Here is a 21,430-nt window from a genome sequence, read left to right as displayed (position 1 = left end):
AGGGAGGAGTGAGCGAAGGGGTACTCAGTCGGTTGCAATCTGCAACCACAACTCTACATGTCGCTAAATCGTACACACTGTACTTTTAATCTGTATACAGACAGAAATGTGAAAATGACAATTTGTGGTTTTAGAGAACAGTGGCTGGGTGCAGCTGTTTGCCCCTGCTGCTTACAGTCTTTATGCTAAGCTAAGCTAAGCTAATTACCCCCTGGCTCCAGCTCCAAACTTAATGTACGAATATGAGAGAGAAGGTTGACACCTTCTCATAGTACTTATACGTTTCATATTCTTTTAAATGCTTGAATGCACATGTATATAATCAATTCCATGGCAATTTCCTGATATGATTATTCTCTGAAAGATATACGGACCTCTGATTTTTAGGTGTGTTGCTTTTTTCATCCTCAGCAGTAAAGATTTGTTTGCCAGCTCACACATTCGTGGAAATACTACTTGATGAAAGCCCTCGCTATTAACTAGCGTTAGAAAAGGTTTCGCCTTGGCCGGGCGGGTGACCCGCATGCAATCGACTGGTTGGCTGCCTCCCCTCTGCATCAGCAACACCGCCATCTGGGTGAGCCCACACACACCTGTGCTTTCTGGGAGGGTGCCACAGAGAGGCGAGCAAATGGCTGAAGCACTGAAGCAGAAGTGGAGGGCAAAATGCAGGGCTGCAAAAGACGGGTCATGCAATTGAGAGACTGTGCAGCAACTTATCCTTAGTTTAAAATAGATCATAAAATTGCTGTTAGGAAGGAGAAGTCACGACTGCAAATGCTTCAATCAGCAGTTAATAGAAGTATTCAGAGGCTGAGATGTATGAAATGGGTAAAATATGGATTGAGCAGCAGAAAAATAGATGAAAATATGATATGATAGAGAAATATAAGGAGCCCCAAGTAGAATTCCTCCTCACTCGTACAGTACATTTAATTCCCTTGGATAAGTAGGTTAAGGAGGGGGCACATGCTTATTACAGGGCAAATTGATGTCACACATTCATGCATTTTGTCTGCATCATTCTTACAAGTGTAGCTTGGGGAAAAGAGGAGGAGGGGGTAGAGACACACCTCCCTCGCCACTTGGGCATAATACGGCCCGATCCGCGGATTAATGGTTGTACCCACGTCAAAAAAGGTCAAATCTATTTCCCCTCGGGCTTGCAGTAAGTTTGCGTGTGTCTGCAGAATTTCTGACAAGGCTGTCAGGAGGAAGCCCGCTCCGCTCTCCTATTCATTCACCAGAATAATTCACACTCGGCTAAAAACAAAGCCGGCCGCCGAACATTCTTTGCGGCTGAGGAAAGTGTGAAGATGGATGAAAGGATATCTGCAAGCTCCAGGGGTGTGCAGATGTGGCAGCATAGGAGTGGCAGAGTGTGTGTGTGGGTTGGTGAGTGAGGGTGCGTACATGCTTTGGTTTTTAAGCAGGGTTGAATCCTAAATGATTATTGACTAAGCCGTTTTTCGGAGAAGACAGAGTAGGAAAGGTGCCGGGGGCCACTTTTAAAGAACCTGACTAGCCTAAAAATTAGCTCACAAAGACATCTTTAAACTTTCCTCAGCCCAGGAGCCAGCTGTGCAGAGTTTACAACCTCACAGTTCTTCTAATTAAATCACCAGAGGCCAATCAATCTGTCATATTGCATATATGAATATGGATTATAGCTTTGGAAACACATTTCTTACGGTTTCTGAATAGCTATGAGGACAGAATCATTGTCTACACATTTGCAACCTGATGAGAAAAACAAAAGCACCAAACTGACCTAAATCATTATAGAGTCAAGAGGCCTGTGTGTGTGTGCGTGTGTGTGTGTGTGTGTGTGTGTGTGTGTGTGTGTGTGTGTGTGTGTGTGTGTGTGTGGGTGTGGGTGTGGCACGACTCCTGCACGATCTGAGATAAGACTTGTCTTTTATCGCAGATAAATACGCGGAGATGAATGGTAATAAACAATCATTTGCCAGACTTTTGGCTCCACCACTAATCAGAGAGCCGGCCACTCGATGCCAGCGAACTCTCTCCCTTTATGATTACCACCGCATTGTTCTTTTACAATGACCTTGGCTCATCACACAATCAAGTGTCTGATTGCATCACACACACACACCCAACTGTCTTGTTAGCTTTTACAGGAATTACTGTGGTGCATGTGTGAGTGGCTGTTGGACACACTCAGGGTTCATCAGTAATCAGTGTTGCTCTGTGATGGTTACATCCATAAATCTGTCCACAACTGGCACCCTGCTCAGTGTCATGTTCACACGACTGGAGGTCAGTGTTTCTGCAATTGGGTGGCTATTTGTTGTGAATTAAACCATTTATTTTGATTTTCTTTCATTTGTCAACCAGGGCTCTAAGCCCCATTTTTGAGCCCCATATTGGCCTTATTTATAAGGAGGTGAAGTACTTGTACTGGATAAATAAGAATATACAGCCAGCTCTGTACGGTGTACATACTGTATGCACAGTGACGCTTTGAGCTAAATGTGAACATCAGCATACTACATTATTACAATGCTTAAAGGCTCATGTTTATAATGTGCAATGTTTACCTTGTTCAAGCCGTTTAACACCAATCAGGGATTTTCGTCCGAAAAATTTGCATGGAAATTCATAAAAATTGATTTTGTGGGTTCTTATGAATGCTTGCACACCCCTGTGGAACATTCGCATTTCAGCAGATTTCCACCTGTGGAAATATGTTTGACCAATGAAATCCTTTCTTCTAACTGATCTCCGTCATTCTGCATAATAATTAGCCATGTGCTTCTGTTTGTTGCACGTAGAGTGGGTATTTTCAGAGCATTGGGCTTTTGTTTTCGTGGCAGCGGACTGTTGGACAACATATCAACGTTTTCCTCAGACATATAAAATTACGAAGACAAACAATATACGACTAAAATAACAATATATTCACATATTATGTACCAAAAAAATTAACTTCCATGGCCTCTGCCATTTCTGACAACGTCAACAAACATGTCACAAGTTGTGAACTCTGAGCTTTCAGAAACTTTCCATTTATGAGGTCCTGAATACCACAAGAAGGGGACGTTCATATAGACTCTTCTCGTGAGCATGGTAAACACGACCCCATTTGAAGGCACCAAATGCATTAGTGATTAATTTTTTACATACAGTTATTACCAAAGTCATTTAGATTAATTCTCTGAGAAACACGAATGTCAAGTGAAAACTGGTGCTAGATAAAAAAGACAGAGGATCACCAAAATCATCCCACGTCGATCCAAAATGTAATGTCTATCCATCCAATAGTTGTTGAGATCTTTCAGTGTTGGACAAACCAACCGACATTACCATAGAGCCACACCAGAGCTGTTAGCGTGGCTGAAAACAAGCAGTTTACTGCACACGGATAAAGCATGCAACTAAAAGAGCTGTTCCTTCCACACATGAGTAGAGCGAGGAAGCTGGCTGTCAACCCACTCAAATAGCTTTCCTTCAAAGACATGGAGTCAACTGTATTTCAGAGTTATTGCATCACTAACTTGCTGAATTGCTGAAGTTTTCAAAAATTTCAAAAACATGGAATAAACAACAACAACAAAGGTTTAGTCAGCAATGTTGGCTCAGAAATTGGTATGCAGAAGTTCTCAGAGATAGCTGTTTTTCCGTGTCTAATATTCAAATTCAATTGAGTGAATCTTTGAGAAATACTGCCCATGTGGTTGTGCAACACGAACCCAGATTAAAATGTAATGATCTTGAGTAAGACCAGAACTGTGTTGTCTTCTCTTCACATGCTGCAGGGTCACTATGGACAGCGCTTGCATGCATAAAGAGCTGAGACTGTGTATGAAAGACAGACAGCGTAACATTATTTCTTTAGGACTTATTTGGTGACATTTAGGGGCAGCTTGCCCAGACAAACACGTTCCTGCTACAGTGAAACCAGCGAAGAAGACAAACAAAAAAAGGCATCAGAGGAGTCTGTCCTCCTCTGGAAACACAGCTAATAACACTTCCCTCTGTGCCCACTACAGGCCTCTACAGCACATATTCATTATTCAGAGGGTGTTCCTCTTCATCTATACCACTGATCTCCCCTTCAGTCATCCCCACCATAGATTTATAATTTATCGCCAATGCCTATAAATCTTTAATTGTTTTTAGAACACCCGTTGGGGATGTATAATTCAATGATCTGTGCACCAAAAGCAAGCTTTTTATCATGAATTAACATTACAGAAGATCCTCTGAAAACCCAATTCTCCCCTTGATATTATGTAACTCAAACTATCCTGGAGATCTAGCCCCTTCTAAATTATTGTCTGGGTGTCGGACAGATGCAGAGGATGAAGATTGATTCTTTTGTTCCACCCCCCTATGTCAGTCTGTCTGTCGGTCTGTCTCTCTAAGCTCTAATACCCGAGCAGAGCACAGTGACCTTCAGTAGAATACAGAGCAAAACTAAACTTTCAAACTAAAAGTGTGAGTGGTCCAACAATAACATTCATAAGTAGAAATTTAGGGCTGTCAATCAATTAAAATATTGAATCGCGATTAATCGCACATTTTTTTTTTTTAACATCTGTTCAAAATGTACCTAAAAGGGAGATTTGTCAAGTATTTAATCATTTCATCAACATGGGATTAGGAAAATATGCTTGCTTTATGCAAATGTATGTATATAAGTATTATTGGAAATCAATTAACAACAATGACAAATATTGTCCAGAAACCTTCACAGGTACTGCATTTAGCATAAATATGCTCAAATCATAACATGCAAACTGCAGCCCAACAGGCAACAACAGCTGTCAGTGTGTCAGTGTGCTGACTTGACTATGACTTGCCCCAAACTGCATGTGATTATCATAAAGTGGGCATGTCTGTAAAGGGGAGACTCATGGATACATACAGAACCAATTTTCATTCACATATCTTGAGGTCAGAGGTCAAGGGACCCCTTTCTTGCCAAAATTTTGCGTAACATGGAGCGTTATTTAACCTCCTTCCTGACAAGCTAGTATGACATGGTTGGTACCGATTCCTTAGGTTTTCTAGTTTCATATGATACCAGTATATTCACTCTAGTGTAAAAATTTAGCCCACTACAACCTAAAAATTGCAAGTTGCGTTATTGCGTTAAAGAAATTAGTGGCATTAAAACGGATTTGTGTGAACGTGTTATTATCGCGTTAACTTTGACAGCCCTAGTAGAAATATAAAAATGCACTATAGTAGAAAATAATGTCATGATATTGGATAATTGTATTGTATGACATACAGTATATATTAAGCCCCTTTCCCACTGGGCAAAAGAACACTAACACCCACTAACATCCGGCTTTTGTCTTTAGTGGGAAAGGTTACAATCGGCATTCATTCCCAGGACAAATGACCCTGTAGCAGTCACAAATATTTATCGGCTCCAGCTCCAATCGGCAGTGATGAAACATGACAATCGGGGTGGACAAGCTAATTTTCTACCCTTTTCCAGTGCAATGCTTTGTGACATGCGTCAAAGTGAATATATAATAAATATAATCAACAGTGATTTGGACAGTTATTATAAGGCAGATGCTATTAGCACCCAGGTGTCAGTAGCCAACAATACTATTTGCCCCGGGGCGGAAGAGCCAATGTGGCTATTTGGTGTAAATAGCATGGCAGAGACAAGCACTCAGGTGTCCGTAGCCGACAATGCTATTTGCATCCAACCCAGGCACATATATGCACTGTATGTATAGTTTTCCTAAACCTAACCAAGTAGTTTTGGTGCGAATAGCTGCAGTGTGACTATTCCCAGGGGCAAATAAACACTCCGTTATCATAACTTATGAATGTAGAAAACATACACATATATGTGCTCCTCAAAGCCACCAGACTCCAGTCAGACAACAGGAATTGTATGCACTTAATACCAAAATACCAAAACCAGAATACTGTTAGAAATATAACTAAATAACGAAACTATAACATTAAATAAGCTAAAGCAGGCCAATGAGTCACCCCCAATACTGTCAGTTAAATGGTGAAGTGTTGTGTGGCAGTTCCAGAAGATCTAATGTCATTAGACCTATTAAATAAAAACGTCTTTGCCACTGTCTGCTGACTCAGGAGCCCACAGAAACTGGGCCCGAACAACTGTGCACTTGGCTTTGTAATGATGCTTATCCCCAGTAACGATCTGACACACCCCAAGCCTTGGTACTGTGCCTCTTTAGTGAACTGTAAAGCCCATAAAAGAGGCAGCTCATAGGCTGAATTAATATTTTGCAAAAGTTTATTGGCAGGCTGTACCACTGAGAGGCAGTTAAGGGTAATTTACGAGGCATGTGTCTGAGCTGTTTGTGGGATAATGAAGCCATCAATTCACGACCATTTGAAAATGCATCTCATGTCTGTATTTGTGTTGGTTTTGAATGATTTTAATAGCATTTCTTAGTCATTTCATGACCTTTAGACAGCATTGTGTCTGAGCTTCATCTGTTGGTGGCGTACACTCTGAGCACCTTGTTGATTTTGCTTTGGTTTGTGACACATTAATCATCAGAGGATTCATGTTAGCCGTCTGTGAGGCAGCAGGAGAGATGTGAACATGGGGAAGCTTATCACATATGAAAGGACTTGCTGGGCGCCCCACTGTGTTGACTTGCCCCATGCAAAACATCGTCTCGGTTGTCTGGGCCTGTAGGTTGATCTCCGCATGAGGGTGTTTATCATGTGCCAATTAATATCTCAGACTCAGTTTATTCTTTATTTTTATAAAAATGGCACTTTGTGGTGGGACATCATAAATGTAACGATTGCAACAGTTCCCACTTTTGAATCCATGTGGCCCGAATGTTGCACTGCTGAACGATGATAGGAATTATTTGGAAATTCTACATTTCTGAATGCAGACAACAAAGGCACAGTGTAAACAGAGAATACCAGTGTGTCAATCTGTTTAGGGATACATTTCACCAAACACTACTATGACATTTGTGGCCTTGAAAACATCATTTTCTCAACTGACCCTTCACTGAACCCCTCCCTCCAACAGCAATACATAACGGCAGGCCTGTCAAGCTTTGAATGTCCACACATCAAAGAGGTGTGCACAGGTCTGTAAAAAGAAGTTTGGAAGGTCATGTCTTTTGTTTTGCATTCCTAAAACCAAAAACACAACAGCAAAAGTGTAAGGAATGCAGGCATTTAAACAGTGTGTTCATCTGCTCTAAACTACCTTATTTTGTGGGGTTACATTACATTCTAAAAGGCCCAATTCAGGACTGGGACACATTTACTGTGCAGTATTCAGTCAATATGTGGAAGCCAGTTCTGGATGCTACCAGAGCCCAGTGTAACGTTAGTGGCTATTTCCTGATTTGGGGAAAAATTTAATTAAATGTTACATTAAATGTAAAGTTAAAAATTAAACATGCCGTTTGTAGATATGAACAATTAAGTATAAATCTCATCACAGTCAGTTCGAAGGAAATAACTGTCCAATTTTAAATTTCCCTAGTCATGTCTGTATGGAATACTAGGGCTAACTGCTCTCCCATGCTGACATATTGCCTGGGACGTGTATCATATAGCATAAATCAAGTGCATACGTAACACCCTTTTTACAGGGTTCTTGTGTCAAACAAGTCCGCAGATAACAGCCTCATGGAGCTAAGTTAGCTTAATTAGCTAGCTAGCTATAGTTGATCAAATTAGAGAGCAGCAATCATTTAGTCTGCAGATCTAGAATTTTTAACCTTGATTGTCAATCATAAATATTTAATATTATAGAGAAACACTTGATTTGGAATCAAGTTTTCAGGGGCATTAAGTTATTGAAGAAATAAAACAAGATTTGTCTTAAAGAGGACCTATTATGTTTTTTGTGCTTTCCCCCCTTCCTTTAATGTGTTACAGGCTATTGTTAAAATATCTGCAAATTTACAAAGCCCAAAGTCAAGGCCAAAGGGAGTTACTCTCCCCCACAGAAACACTGAACTGCCTTGAACGCCTTGATTGAAGTACCACCTTTTGTTCCGTAACGTGGTGATGTCACCTGGTGACACATTTGCATAATACCTGCCTAGCGGCTAGTTTAGCACGCCCTCAAACAAAGCTAGTTAGAGCGGAGCTGGAGCAGAGCGGAGCTGGAGCGGAGCGAAGCTGGAGCGGAGTCTGAAGAGTTTGATTTGGTTCAACAGAGTGGGCCAGCTGACCAAACAGAGCGTTTCAGACAGAGGTTGAAAAGAGGTGCTGCAGCACAGCCGGTATGATAAAAGTAAAGTGTTTTTTGAACATCAAACCATGTAAACATGTTCTCGTAGAAACCCAAAATATAAGTAAATGACCTGAAAATGAGCATAATAGGTCCTCTTTAATACAGAGGTACTTAATGTAGTCAGGGATATATTTCAACTTCATTTCCCTTTTCACATTATCAGGTTCTAAATATAGAAAGGAAACTGCTGATGTCAAACACAAGATAAGATGCCATTTCAGTTCAAATCTGCTCTTTTTCTCTTGCTATTGGCTCTGAATCACATGAACACACAAAAACTTACAAAACAGTTGATGAAACTTTGCCCTGCATGTGCTGCTTTTTTAAGCGTCTCAACACACAGGAATGGAGAAAACAGATTACAAACGTCTGGGCAGGTTAGCTGCTCAAGTGCACATGTGTTACACATTACCTCAGACGACTTCAGGATTTCACCTCACAAGGCACATCACCATCAATGTCTTACTCAACATGCTTTTTAACCCTTTACGTTCTTTGTCTTGCTCACTACTCTCACTGTTACCTACTGCCCACGTTTGACCCTTGCACCATTAAAACTGGAACGTGCTCTCTCTGCCAGTTAGGCAGGTTGTGCTGTGTGAGTGGCACACACTGCTGCATGTGACAAGAAAAGAGTGCCAAGCCAACCATGCTATCAGGTTATGAAACCACACCAAGTCTGGAGAGCACCAAGTCTGGAGAGCTGGCCTGATGGTTTCAATTTGACTTCAACAGGTATGGTAGAAATGTGATTTTACATAAATATAATGTGTAAAGTGTAAATTGTATTGTGAATTTTGTAATGCTTCACCTTGGCTTGTATTGTGAGCTTTTGGGGTCATGATCCAGATTTGGGTCCAGACCTCTTTCAGTCCAATCACACATGAGGTGGGTAATCTCCATTATTAAAATGCTTGAAAATCCTTTATAAACAGGTTCTTATGCAGTCTGTGAAGCTCCATTATTGTTATTAGTATTTGCGATATGTATTTTTCATCAACGGAAAAAAGAATTGAGCTAAATCCTATCATGGACGGTAAATCTAATCTGCTTAACTGTGGTCCAAAGAGATGACAAACAGCTGGCAAACTTTTACTTTTTATTTCCTTCTCTTGATTCTCTTGATCCTGTTGTGTAAATTTCTTAATGGCTGTTGATGTCAAACAATAGCCTTCTGTTATACATTATATATTCTGCTTAAATAAAGATAATTTTGTGAACAGTGAAATATCATATCCAATTCCTGAAAATTTCATATAAATACCTGTCATACTTGGAAATTCTAATATCTGAAAGCTTATATCTATAAGCTTACAGTCCAGATGATCATACATGGTAAAAAGACACTGAAAAACAAGATGAATCCAGCCCTCTGGATTTTGGTACTGTGGTCGCACCGGTGCAGTCTGCTCGAGGGAGAATTGGCATAAATCCTCAAAGAAGGATATAAAATGTGTGATGATTGTTAAAGGCAATGCTTCACAATGAATGTAATTCTTATGAAAGAAGTTACATCACCAGCATCATAAAACAGAAATAAGCAGCTGCTCTACTATGTGCAGTATAATGATTAGTCAGTATATATTGTAGTTGTTTATTGATCTACTTGGATGAGTTCTAATTGTGACTGAACTGTGAACCCGGATGTTACTGTGGATTAACATGAACTTTTGTCACGTGAGTGGGGAAAAAAAGCAAGACAACAGCTGTAATAGAAAACCTGAGAATGAAATGTATCCGTATCAAAATACTTAGTTTTTTGTCATTGGAGAAACCCCCACAATGTAAGATAAAAATTCCTCTCTAATAAATGATTGCGCATATGCCAGACTCCCAGATGACATCTGAAATTATAAATCAATTTCTATATTTACAAATATTGTGAATGGTGTACAAAAAGGATGCAAAGTGTACTAGGATATTTTACTCAAGTAAAAGTAGTAACTTTCAAAAAAATTTGACTCCAGTAAAAGTAACATATACAGTATGTATACGCTGTTTTTGCAAACCATGTAACACACAAACACACACACACAAACATGGTTGACATCCTCCTCTGGAGAGAGAGTTAACATCTTTTCTAGTTGTAATCAACTGTCTGAATGGCATTCTGCCAGTTTTGAGCACCGCAATGTCCTCCACAATCTGATCGAGATTCAACTTCCCTGCTCGTTCATGCTCGAAGCCTAATATGACCATTCCACTCAACCTCTCTGGTCCCACTCCGCTCCTCAAATTGAAAAATTTTGGAGCTGAATGCTTGGCTGTCACAGTTATCAAAAACGAAAGGTCTCACACACACCTCACTGATGGTAAATGTTCCTCAGTGAATGCACTGATGGATGTTTTTAGCATTTGGTCCGACCCGGCGTTTACCTGTTTGTGACGGAACATTGTGTTATTGATTTGGATTACTTAGTGTGTTCGCTGGTTGATTAAATCAGTGATTAACATAGATGCAACCTAGGTACAATAATACTAACCTTAAATCTGCAGTCGGTAACTTTGAGCAAATATGATAAAAAGTTATTTTTTATACAACTGCATGAGTCAGATAATCTGTGAAAAAAAACATGTTCCTCTGCTTCCCCCTAGTGCTCCTAATGGCATTTGATTCCACCGCACTCAAACAAAAACAACCAATCAGAGCCGAGGAGTCTCTACAGCAGCTGTCAATCACTGCTCGCAAAACTCGAAAATTCCAATCGAACTGTCAAACCAGGCAGCGGTGATCAAATATGAATCAAGATTCTGTTACTGTAATGGCTTTTTCTCTCCTCAAATGTTTTCAGAAACATATTTTAGTGCCAAAACCAAGCACCACCCACCGGCCGGAGGGTGATTGGTTGTTTTCCTTCGGCGCTGTGAAATCTTGCAGATGCCATTGGGAGCACTAGGAGAACACAGACGAACATGCTATTTTCACAAATGATCTCTCTCATGCACTATCAGGATAGTGACCATTTTATAAAAATAACTTTTTTATCATATTTGCTAAAAAGTTACCAACTGCAGCTTTAACCATAACCCATGACATCATCCTCAATTTAATTGCATTGTTGTGCATTTTTGTAATGTTCACAAACTGCCAAACCCCGACCCAGATACGACCCCATCCCCCACACCCTGACACTTGGCCAGTGAACGCACACATTCAACATGTACGTTTTCCAGACTGTCAGCCTAGTGCAGACTGTTACCCCACATGGAGCTCTGCCCTTCTGCGGCCGCAGACGAACCAGCAGCTGCAGCAGAGAAGAAGCTGCTGGTGTGTCTGCAGCCTTTGGCTCCTTTTTTTATTCCTTTTCTGTTTATCATTACTTTTTAATGTGATATTTTTTTTTACTCTGTAACGGATGTGACTTAATATGCAGCGACGTACAATACTTGAAATAAAAAAATACTTAAAGGGAGTGTTTGTAAGAATCAGAAATTGGTTGTAACAGCAACACCTGTGGCCGTTAAGTCAACGAAAGTCAGTGTCATGTTGCTTGCGCTCGCCCGTGTGCACGCGCTACCTGAATGTGAGCGAGCATCCGTTAAAACAGTGAGGCAACACACATCAGCTAAAACCACCATATCACTATGTTTCACCTGCTTGGCAGTAATGTTAGCTGACCAGACGAAGGTCTCTCCATGAATCAATGCTGATCCTAGTGTTGGCTTTTCCTGCTTCAGCCTCCCGACCGCGGCCGAAGGAAACAGGGAGACACCGGCATCGGTCAGAGACGATAACGTAACTCGTTGCGGGGCCCCGTCACTTCACAAGATTTGGGAAACCTCTGTTGCTGCAGCATTCATTTCTGCACAAACGTCCACTGTACATTCTCTAGATATTCTCAGAGCTAAACTAATTCTTCTGCAGCGTGTAGTGTGCACGCTTGCACGTGAGGTGGAGCGATCTGTGAGTGAAGGCAGGCAGGCAGGCAGGCAGAGGAGCAGAGGAGCAGAGTACAGCAGAGACTCCAGTCCTGGAGACCAAAGCTACGGTCTCCCCCGCGTCCTCCGACCGCGGCCAACACTGTTTTGTAAGACGGGCTTCACTAGATTTGCGGTTTTGGTGCTTCCGTGTAGTTTGTGTTGGAGTCTTGTCTGAACAGCGTAGCCCAACGCGAGCGCGGATGTGACACCGACCTGGATTGATTTATACGTGTAAGAAGTTACAGACAGTCCCTTTAAGTAAAGGTACAATTTATGATTTTTTTTTTTTTTTTAAAGTACACAAAAATTACTTTGTTACAGTAATGACAGTAAATGTAATTTGTCACTTCCACCTCTGTGTACAAAACATGACAAAAAAAAAACATGTGTTTTTTTCCCAGATATTTGAATGTGGCAGAAACCAGAACAGATCAACATGGACTCTCCAGTGAAGGCTCAGAAAGCGAGGGTAGCCGTGGTACCAGCAGCAGCCCCTGATGGTGGCTACTCCTGGTTCATCCTGCTCTCCTGCTTCCTGGTCTTTGGCCTGACCTTTGGGGTCACTAAGGCTTTTGGTGTATTCTACGTTGAGATACACCGATACTTTGAAACCACAGCAACAGAAACATCGTGGATTTCCTCTATTGCCGTGGCTGCCCTTCACTTTGGGGGTAATTATGAGAATCTTTTTTGACTACGAATACATCTGTATTTAAAATCTCTGTGCTTATTAAATATATATACACCGTAGGACATCATTACATGTTTTAGTCCCCTCAATTTCAACAGTATTCCCTTAACTTCATATTCATATCTTTTAAAATCCCTCCACTCTTTTTGACCTTGATGCCAAATCTTTTAGATGACTCTGCACTAACAGACTTCTTGAGTTTCTGACCAGCAGTAACTGATAGGAAAATTCAATAACATTGCTTTTTGATTTTCAAAATGAGTGTGTCGGTAAATTAAATTATGACCTGCTGCAAAATGTAGGTCTACTCAGGCAGCAAGAGTCAATGGGATTAATTTAAAAACTCCTTAAGCTCTTCTGTGGTTTAACTTAAAGCTGCAGTGGGTAGAATGAAGCAAGTTTGATTTAAAAAAGTTGTTTTTATAAAATGGTCACTATATCCTGGCAATAGTGCATGAGACAGGTAATCGTAAAAAAATCATGTGTCTCTGTGTCCTCTGATGCTCCTAATAGCATCTTCAAGATTTCACAGCCCGGAGGAAAACAGTCAATCAGAGCCAACCTGCAGCCTTCCTGTATCGGAGCCAGTTGTCAATCACTCAAGAACGCCGACCAAACTTTCTCATTTTACAGTTAAACAGTACACTCCAAGATGTTTCTGAAAACATTTGAGGCGAGAAATAGGCATTACAGTAACAGAATATTGATTCATATTTGATCAGTGCTCCATAGTTTGACCATTTTATCGGAGTTCCCAAGTAATTGACAGCTGCCTCCATTGAATGAACAGCCAATAGGATCTCTCTCTATGAAATGACCTGTAATTGGCCAAAGTCTCCCGTCACAGGCTAGATTTCTTAAAGTCTGAAAACAGAGCCATGACGAGGTGCAGAAGTCTAGTTTTCTCTCAGAACACTTGAATTACAATATGCTAAAAGGTTACTATGGAATCTTTGCCCAATGATGCCAAAAATATTCTGCCTACTGCCACTTTAATGTCTATTTTCACTGAGAATATTAATTAAACAGGATTATATTTCATTTTCATTTATACATCTTAAAAATACATACCTGCTGTGAAGTGCAATAAACATTCAGTATACCCCATATAAAATAACTGTATATTTCCTGAATAGTATTATATATGAATGTGACCCTCTGCAGCTCCTGCAGCATCTGCTTTGAGTGCTCGCTACAGCCATCGCTCTGTAGTGATAATGGGGGGACTGATAAGCGGCGTAGGAGTCATGTTTGGGGCTTTTGCTCGTAACATGATTGAACTCTACTTAACAGTTGGGCTCCTAAATGGTGAGTGCTTTGAAGCAAACACACACATACAACACAGTCTCAAAAACATACACACAAAACATGATATTCACTGGAGTGCTGTGCTGCAGGTTTTGGCTATGCAATGACATGGACCCCGACAGTGACCATGCTGGGCTTTTACTTTGAGAAGAGGCGTCCGATGGCAAACGCCTTGGCCAGTGCTGGAGAGTGCGCCCTAACCTTTGTCCTCACACCCCTCTTCCAGCTGTTGATTGACAGCTACTCGTGGAGGGGTGCTTTTCTAATCCTGGGGGGTCTGCAGCTTAACCTCTGTGTGTGCGGGATGCTGCTGAGGCCTCTAAAAGCCACCAGAGATGTGACTTGTGCGGTCAAAGAAGAGGAGGAAGGCTTGTCCTTGGAATTGCTACCAAAAGACGACTTGGAGCAGAGCAAACCAAGCTGCCTGGAGGTGGAGGAGCTGAGAATATCTGAGGGATCAGATCACGACCCTGAAGAGATACCGAATTCAACCGTGAAAGTACAAGACTCAAACAGTAGGACTAGGCCAGAACTAAGGACCAAAATCCTTTGCCACGTAGATTATACCCTCATCACCAATGCTCGATTCATGGTCTATTCAACGTTTGGGGTGTTTGCTGCACTGGGTTTCTTTACCCCATCCCTGTTCATGGTTCCATATGCCCGTAGTAAGGGGATTGAGGAGTACCAGGCGGCTGCACTCATGTCCATCTGTGCAGTGTTCGATGTGTTTGGAAGGGTGTTCTTTGGCTGGGTGGCAAACTTGAGACTGGTGGAAACGGTACGTTCATTTTAACCAAAGCAACGACATTTTCAAAATCACATATTTGAAAGCAAACGTACGGCCAAGCTTTGATATTTGCACAATGTAGCATAGTACATGTGATTATATTAAAGGACTAGTTTGACATTTTAGGACAAAAGCTTATTTGCGTTCTTGCCGATAGTAAAACAAGAAGATTGATACCTCAATCATGTCTAAGAGTTGTGTCAATCTTCTCATCTAAATCTCGGCAAGAAAGATAATCAGCATATTTCCCAAAATGTCAAACAATTCCTGTAAAGAAGCTGCCTATACATGAAAAGTGTATAGGCTATGGATGTAAGCAACAGCTGATCCACATGTCTGTCTACCATGTCTCTGTTCCTACCAGGTGCAGCAGCTGACAGCCACAGTGATTCTGCAGGCTGCTGTTTTACTCCTCTTCCCTCTGGCCTCCTCATTCTGGGAGCTGGCTGCTTCAAGTGCAGTTTACGGCCTGACGTACGGCGCCACGGTCGCCATCCACATCACCGTGTTGGCTGAGGTCGTGGGGGTCAAGAGGCTCGGGAGCGCGCTGGGGTTCTACATGCTCACACGCAGTGTCGGAAGCCTGCTTGGACCGCCCATTGCCGGTGAGTGAGAAAGATGCTTTGATAGTTAACTGCAAGTGCATAGTGCGCCTATCAAAGAGAAATGGATTTTAGCTTTGTGTTGTTGCTGTAAAATACCCTATGATCTGATCCAACATGCTAACTGTCTGCCAGCTTTGAAAAAACAAGAAGCTGCACAGAATGGAATAGAATTGTACTTCATTCACTGTATATTAACATTTCTGTTGGCTTAACTCAAGGTTACAGTGTCCGTCATTTTCCTGAGCCTATTCTTCCATCACATTAAATCTCACACAATGGACGTGCTTATACATTGTTCTGCATTGTAACCACAGCCCAGTGAGCCTATTCAACCAAAATTAGATTTTTAGACCTTCATGACATGCGGCGACACCCTTCAATTAATAAGGAATTTTGTCGTCCGCTCCATCCCACTGAACCTGAGGTTTTTATTCAGAGAGCAACTGTGCAAAAATTACAATATCATGATACTTTATGGTTGTGTTAATTTCATGGCTGATTGCTTCTCAAAGATCCTTTTTTTCTCCTTTAAATGGAGGTTCTTCCTCACTGCTTTTCCATTCCCTTACATGTGACAGTTGTCCAGATTCATACACTGTGTCCAACGACATGAGCTGTAATAGAGATATGGTATAACAAAGGAGAAGAGAAAACCAAAACGATTTGTAAATGCTAAATAGAATTTTTCTTTTTCTCAGACTTGTTCAAACCATGTGACAAAAGCAATAACCGATGCTTTGGCCACTTGGGGTCAGCAGAAACCAGCTGTAAACACATATTTCAAGTTAGCACCTCCAGCAGACACAGAGCAACATTGGCATTCATTTGGAGTTGTGTTTCTGGCCACCTGACAAATGCAAGCCCAATATTCACTCTCCTTTTAGCTCTGTTTTGGTCTCCACCAACCCCTGAGAGAATATCTGGGTACTCAGCTGCTAATTGCTCCACTATGTTCACCAGCTAGTTGCTAACTTTTACTGTCTGCCTTTGGGTGCTGGGCAGGTATAACGTACAGTAGGTTAAGCAAAGGTTTCTCAATGAAAACAATTGGCTGATGTGGCCGAAAACGACACTGATGAGAGTGAACTAAAACAGCTAAGTTGCGGGCCGTAGAACCAAAACAATGAGCTGAAAGACGTTAAAACACAGTGATTATTCTCTGTGGATTCATCACTACGAGTGACCACTGTCACTTTCACATAGTCATGTGATCCATAGTTAATATAAAAAAAAAATCAACTATAGCAGCTTTAAGTTATGGGAAGACACATAAAACATCCAAAAAAACATATTTGATATTATGGGCATCTTCATGATAGGGTGTTTTGGATAAATCACAGCCTTCTCCTCTCAGTATAAAAATATTTTTTGTCTGCTGTGTACATTTCCTATTTTGAGGAGCGACTCATTCCATTATCTGTGCACTTAAAGAGGACCTATTATCCTCTTAAGGTTCATACTTGTATTTGGGGATTTTAATAGAATGTTTACATGCTTTAATGTTCAAAAAATGCTTTGTTTTTATCATTACTCTGCACAGTCTGCTCTGATTGGTTAGCTGGCCTAATCTGTTGTGATTGGTCAACCGAACAAACCTCTTCAGACTCCGCTCCAGCTCCACTCTCACTAGCTTTGTTTGAGGGCATGCCAAACTACACACTAGGCAGGTATTATGCTAATGTGTTACTTGGTGACATCACCACGTTACGGAAGAAAAAGCAGCACTTCAAGCAAGGCGGTACAGCAGCAGTGTTTCTGTGGGCGAGAGTAACTCCCTTTGGTGTGAACTTTGGAATTTGTAATTTTGCAGACCTTTTACATGCACAAAAAAACTATATAACAGGAATAATAGGAATGGGAGGAAGCACAAAAGCTTAACAGGTCCCCTTTAACAATACGTGTAGGTGTCCATAATATGTTGCATCCCACCAACGTTTCAAAATATATTTAAATACATTTTAAAGTAAACAGACAGTAAACAGATACAGTGTCTGGAAAGCTTCTCAAATGTGTCAGCTACTTTGGCGATCTGTTTGCAATCATCTTAATTAATCTATTCTATTGTGAGAAATTAAAAAATACTTAGGCAGCTATTAACCTGAAATAACCCTGGTGCTCACATCTAGTAGAAAAAAATATATATTTCTCCAGTCCTCTCTCTGTGCAAACCAACACAAACTGCAGCCCCGCCCACAGCGCTGTCCTACCAACCAGTGAGCATTTCAACCCGATTAGTGAGATTATGACCCATTTTCACACAAAAATCTAAACAACAGCAATAAATATAGCATGAAAAACACCCAGCTTGACTTTGGCACCCAGGCACAGCAACCCCTGCCAGAAAGTGTCCTGCCTCTGAGCAGAGCCAGCAGTAAATCAGCTGGGGAAACCTCTCCAACAGAGTGGGGGAAAAAAAACATAATTGTAGTTTGGATTCATTTGATGATATTTATGGATTTTCAAGAAGGTTTTCAGGGCAGCAAAAGCAGGGAATGAGAGTGATTTGAGTTGTTAAATGGCAACGGGCTGCTATATGTATTCTTTCGCTCTGCAGGATGTAGAAGAACTTGAACTTTCCCTTTTGCACAGTACAGTATATGTGCCCATTTTAATTGGCCTGATATATGAGGAAAATGCACAAATGCCTCTCATTACTCTGCTTAGTCCTTTCCCCATTTCCCTTTTACAGTAATATCTCTCGGTTTAACAAGTTGAAAACCTTGTACCATAATTTGGATTAAAGCAACATCACCACATGTAAATGTTAAATTTATGATAATGCTGAAGGCTGAAACTGACCTCAAATAAAGTAAAAGAGCTAATTAAAGTGAAGGTGGTGTCCTATTTATAGCTTAACATGGTCCCTCTGACACAGAGGCTATTTCTTGCTTATTTACCGTTCAGCACTTTGAGCACTTTGATGGATGTTGAGGATTCATCAAAGCGTTCTAATTATGTTCCCTTCACGGGATGAAGGCGCTGGCATTACCGCCTCAGGATAAAATGAATCTTCGTGCAATCCTCTCTTCCTTATCTCTGCCTCAGTCTTTTGCCTCGTTCAGGAATATGTCATTAAATGAAGCCAAAATGATACCATAATTGGGAGACGTCGCTGTGTTTTGGCCAGGGTGGGTGCATTCCAGTCGGGAATGAATGTTGACTTTAGACTAAAATATTGTGATTAAAAAGTATGACTGCGTCAAAGCTGCAAATCACTCACACGCACTTTTCCCTTCAGGAGTCTTTATAGACAAGATGAGTGACTACGGAATGGGTTTCATCATGTCAGGAGTGGCTCTCATCGTCTCTGCTCTGTTCCTGCTCCTCCTCCATCAGATGAACCGCAGGGGTCAGAGGTCGACCGCCAAGAAACGTATGCATGCGGACAAGATGGAACAAAGTGCCAGAGCTAAAGCCAAAGAGCTGGACATGACATGAATGAGGGAAACATTTTTTCTGTTGCTGATAGATGATGAGTTTGAAAAGAGATCTAAAGATCACAGTCAGAGGCAGAATCAAGTCACACCTCAAGTGATTTTACAAACCTAAGACACTGTACAAAAATGATTAAAGGGGGGATCAAAGCTGCCAAGCAGTTCTTCTTTTAAATGTTACTGATCCGTTCTGCAGTAGAGGTTGGCTTGAAAATTTGCTAAATGTGATGCATCAGTTGTTTGCCATCAATTTTACAAAGACTCTTTTCATTTTTCATTTTGTATTGGTTGCACACACTGAAAAGTAATGTTCTATTAAGATATTCAATGTTTAAGTCAGGGTAATTCATCTTAAAGTGGCAAACCTTAAGATTTCAATCCTGGTCGATTAAAGCCTTGATCAGACAGAGCACATTTTAGCAGCCTGCGGCGTCTTTTTGTAATTGTTTTCATGGAGATTGAACCGTTTCGCACGCTGCTTTTGCATCGCTGAGCCTCTCGTGTTGTTCCACTCTGTGCACCTCGTGTTTTTACAGGAGCGCCCTGAACGCCTGGAGTTGACAAAAATTCAACTCAGAGCGGAGAAGCGCCCAACGTTATTAGCGTTTTTTCCCCATTGTGGACTTTTGCTGGATACCCGGAGCTTTATGACTTTACCAACCGTAGTTACCATGAATGAACAGAAAATAGCAGACCTGGAGGATGTTGCTGGATACCCAGAACTACTACAGTATATGAGTTAACCAACTGTAGTTACCATGATCTGAACAGAAAACAGAAGGAGGCAAATTAGTGCGGTACTTAAGATTTCGGGTATGCTGTTTTCATTCATTTAAACAGAATTATTAACTATTTGGGTCGCGTACAGTTCATGGTTTGTAATAAGGTAATGTTAGCACTCATTTGGTGGTTACCTAGCAATGTATAAAATAAAAAGACGCGGCAAACTGCAAAAACGCTCTGTCTGATCGGGCAACAAAAAGGCAGTGTGGTGCACCTTGCGTTGTGTGCGGTGGAATTCAGAAGTTCAGAAGTCTGGTGTCATTTTGTTGATACAGAATTGTGTGGATAGTTAATTGTTTTGTGTGTGTACAATGGAGAAAAAATGTAATACAGCATTGTTTTTCTGGGAATGTCGGACATTCAAATATATAAATGTTATTTTCATCAGTGGGCCATAGGCTCATTCACCGTTGTGTTACCTCCTTTGTCAATAATGACTTAACAGATGTTTATTTCAATGAAAATCATCAAGATTGCCACTTTAGATTCTCCGTTTCTCTTTTAGATATGTATCGTTTACGGGGTTTTACTGTTCTATTGTTTTAAGATATTGGTGGGAGGGTTTTGGAGTCGAGTACCCAAGTCAAGGGGGAATATTAATAATGCTGAATAAGGATGATGTTGATATAAGGTTCAGCCCTCCTCCTCCCTGCACCAGTAATTTTCAAACAGTCCCTAAAGTGTTCATATTGAATGCTGAACTCACTTTCTGGAATGCACTAAACTGTAGTAACATAACAAACTGCAGAAACTGTTTATTTACGTCAGGAATGTGACAACAGAGTATTATGCATTTTAATTGATTTCTATCAAAATCACAACTTCAGAAGTTGATTCATGATGTTTTACATGTACTGTTTTAAATTCACACTTTGTTATTGAATGTGTTTGTCCTTTATTGCAGTAGTGTCATGTAACTACATGAATGCTGGGTTGCAACGTGAATATGTGACTTTGGCTCCCTCCAGTGAGAAGCTACTGATATTGCATTTGCAGCCTTCTTAACAGCAGGACTGAGCTGAAGAGTGCAGATATATCCAGATATTATACCACAGGGAAGATTGGGGAATTTACAGATGCAGACCAAAAAAAAAAAAAACACAGTAAATTGCATCAGTTTTTTCGGTTCAGTGCTCAAACTGAATGTAGTATCTTTTGCTGCTGCAAGTAAAATATATGAAGCATGATCCCTTTAACTTAACAGCAGATCTGAAAAACAATTAGAAGTGTTAGATTACATCGCTTAAACAACACAATGAGTTCTAAACGGTTCAGTGAATTTCTTTCCAATCCCAATGCAGCCTGAAACCGAGAGAGAAAAGCCTTTTCTTCAGTTTTTTCCTCTGCTGCAGAATGTTTGGTATGTGCAATCATCAAGAAAACTAGCTTTCATAACCCCGAACCAACAAGAGGCACCAGATAAACATCTTCAACCTGGTATAATGCAAATAAAACAAGCATAAATAAACATGTCACTTTGCATAAATCTGCAATAACAAACTCCAAACCACAATTTACAAAACAGTGGCCCACGCTGGAATCCCCCCCCTCCCCTCTACCAACAGACACAAGACACACACGTACACTCATAGACACACAAACACACACTAGAGGAAAGAGATTGCAGAAAAGAAAACTTGCCACAGCAAGAGAGCT

At 40.9% G+C, this 21,430-nt stretch overlaps 1 protein-coding gene across 1 annotated transcript; it reads left to right on the top strand.

Annotated features, from left to right (window-relative positions):
- The first annotated feature begins 8,824 nt into the window (after positions 1 to 8,824).
- On the top strand, positions 8,825 to 20,657 carry LOC141765702 (monocarboxylate transporter 13). Its single transcript, XM_074631893.1, has 6 exons — positions 8,825 to 8,977; positions 12,565 to 12,834; positions 14,019 to 14,162; positions 14,252 to 14,943; positions 15,317 to 15,557; positions 18,796 to 20,657. The coding sequence occupies exons 2-6, from the start codon at positions 12,573 to 12,575 to the stop codon at positions 18,993 to 18,995; spliced, it is 1,539 nt and encodes a 512-aa protein (XP_074487994.1). The 5' UTR covers positions 8,825 to 8,977; positions 12,565 to 12,572; the 3' UTR covers positions 18,996 to 20,657.
- Positions 20,658 to 21,430: the final 773 nt, after the last annotated feature.

This window comes from Sebastes fasciatus, chromosome 4, assembly GCF_043250625.1.
Source record: "Sebastes fasciatus isolate fSebFas1 chromosome 4, fSebFas1.pri, whole genome shotgun sequence".
Lineage (NCBI taxonomy): Eukaryota > Metazoa > Chordata > Actinopteri > Perciformes > Sebastidae > Sebastes > Sebastes fasciatus.
The sequence above is the reverse complement of the archived record's forward strand: the minus strand, read 5'-3'. Positions and strand labels throughout refer to the sequence as shown.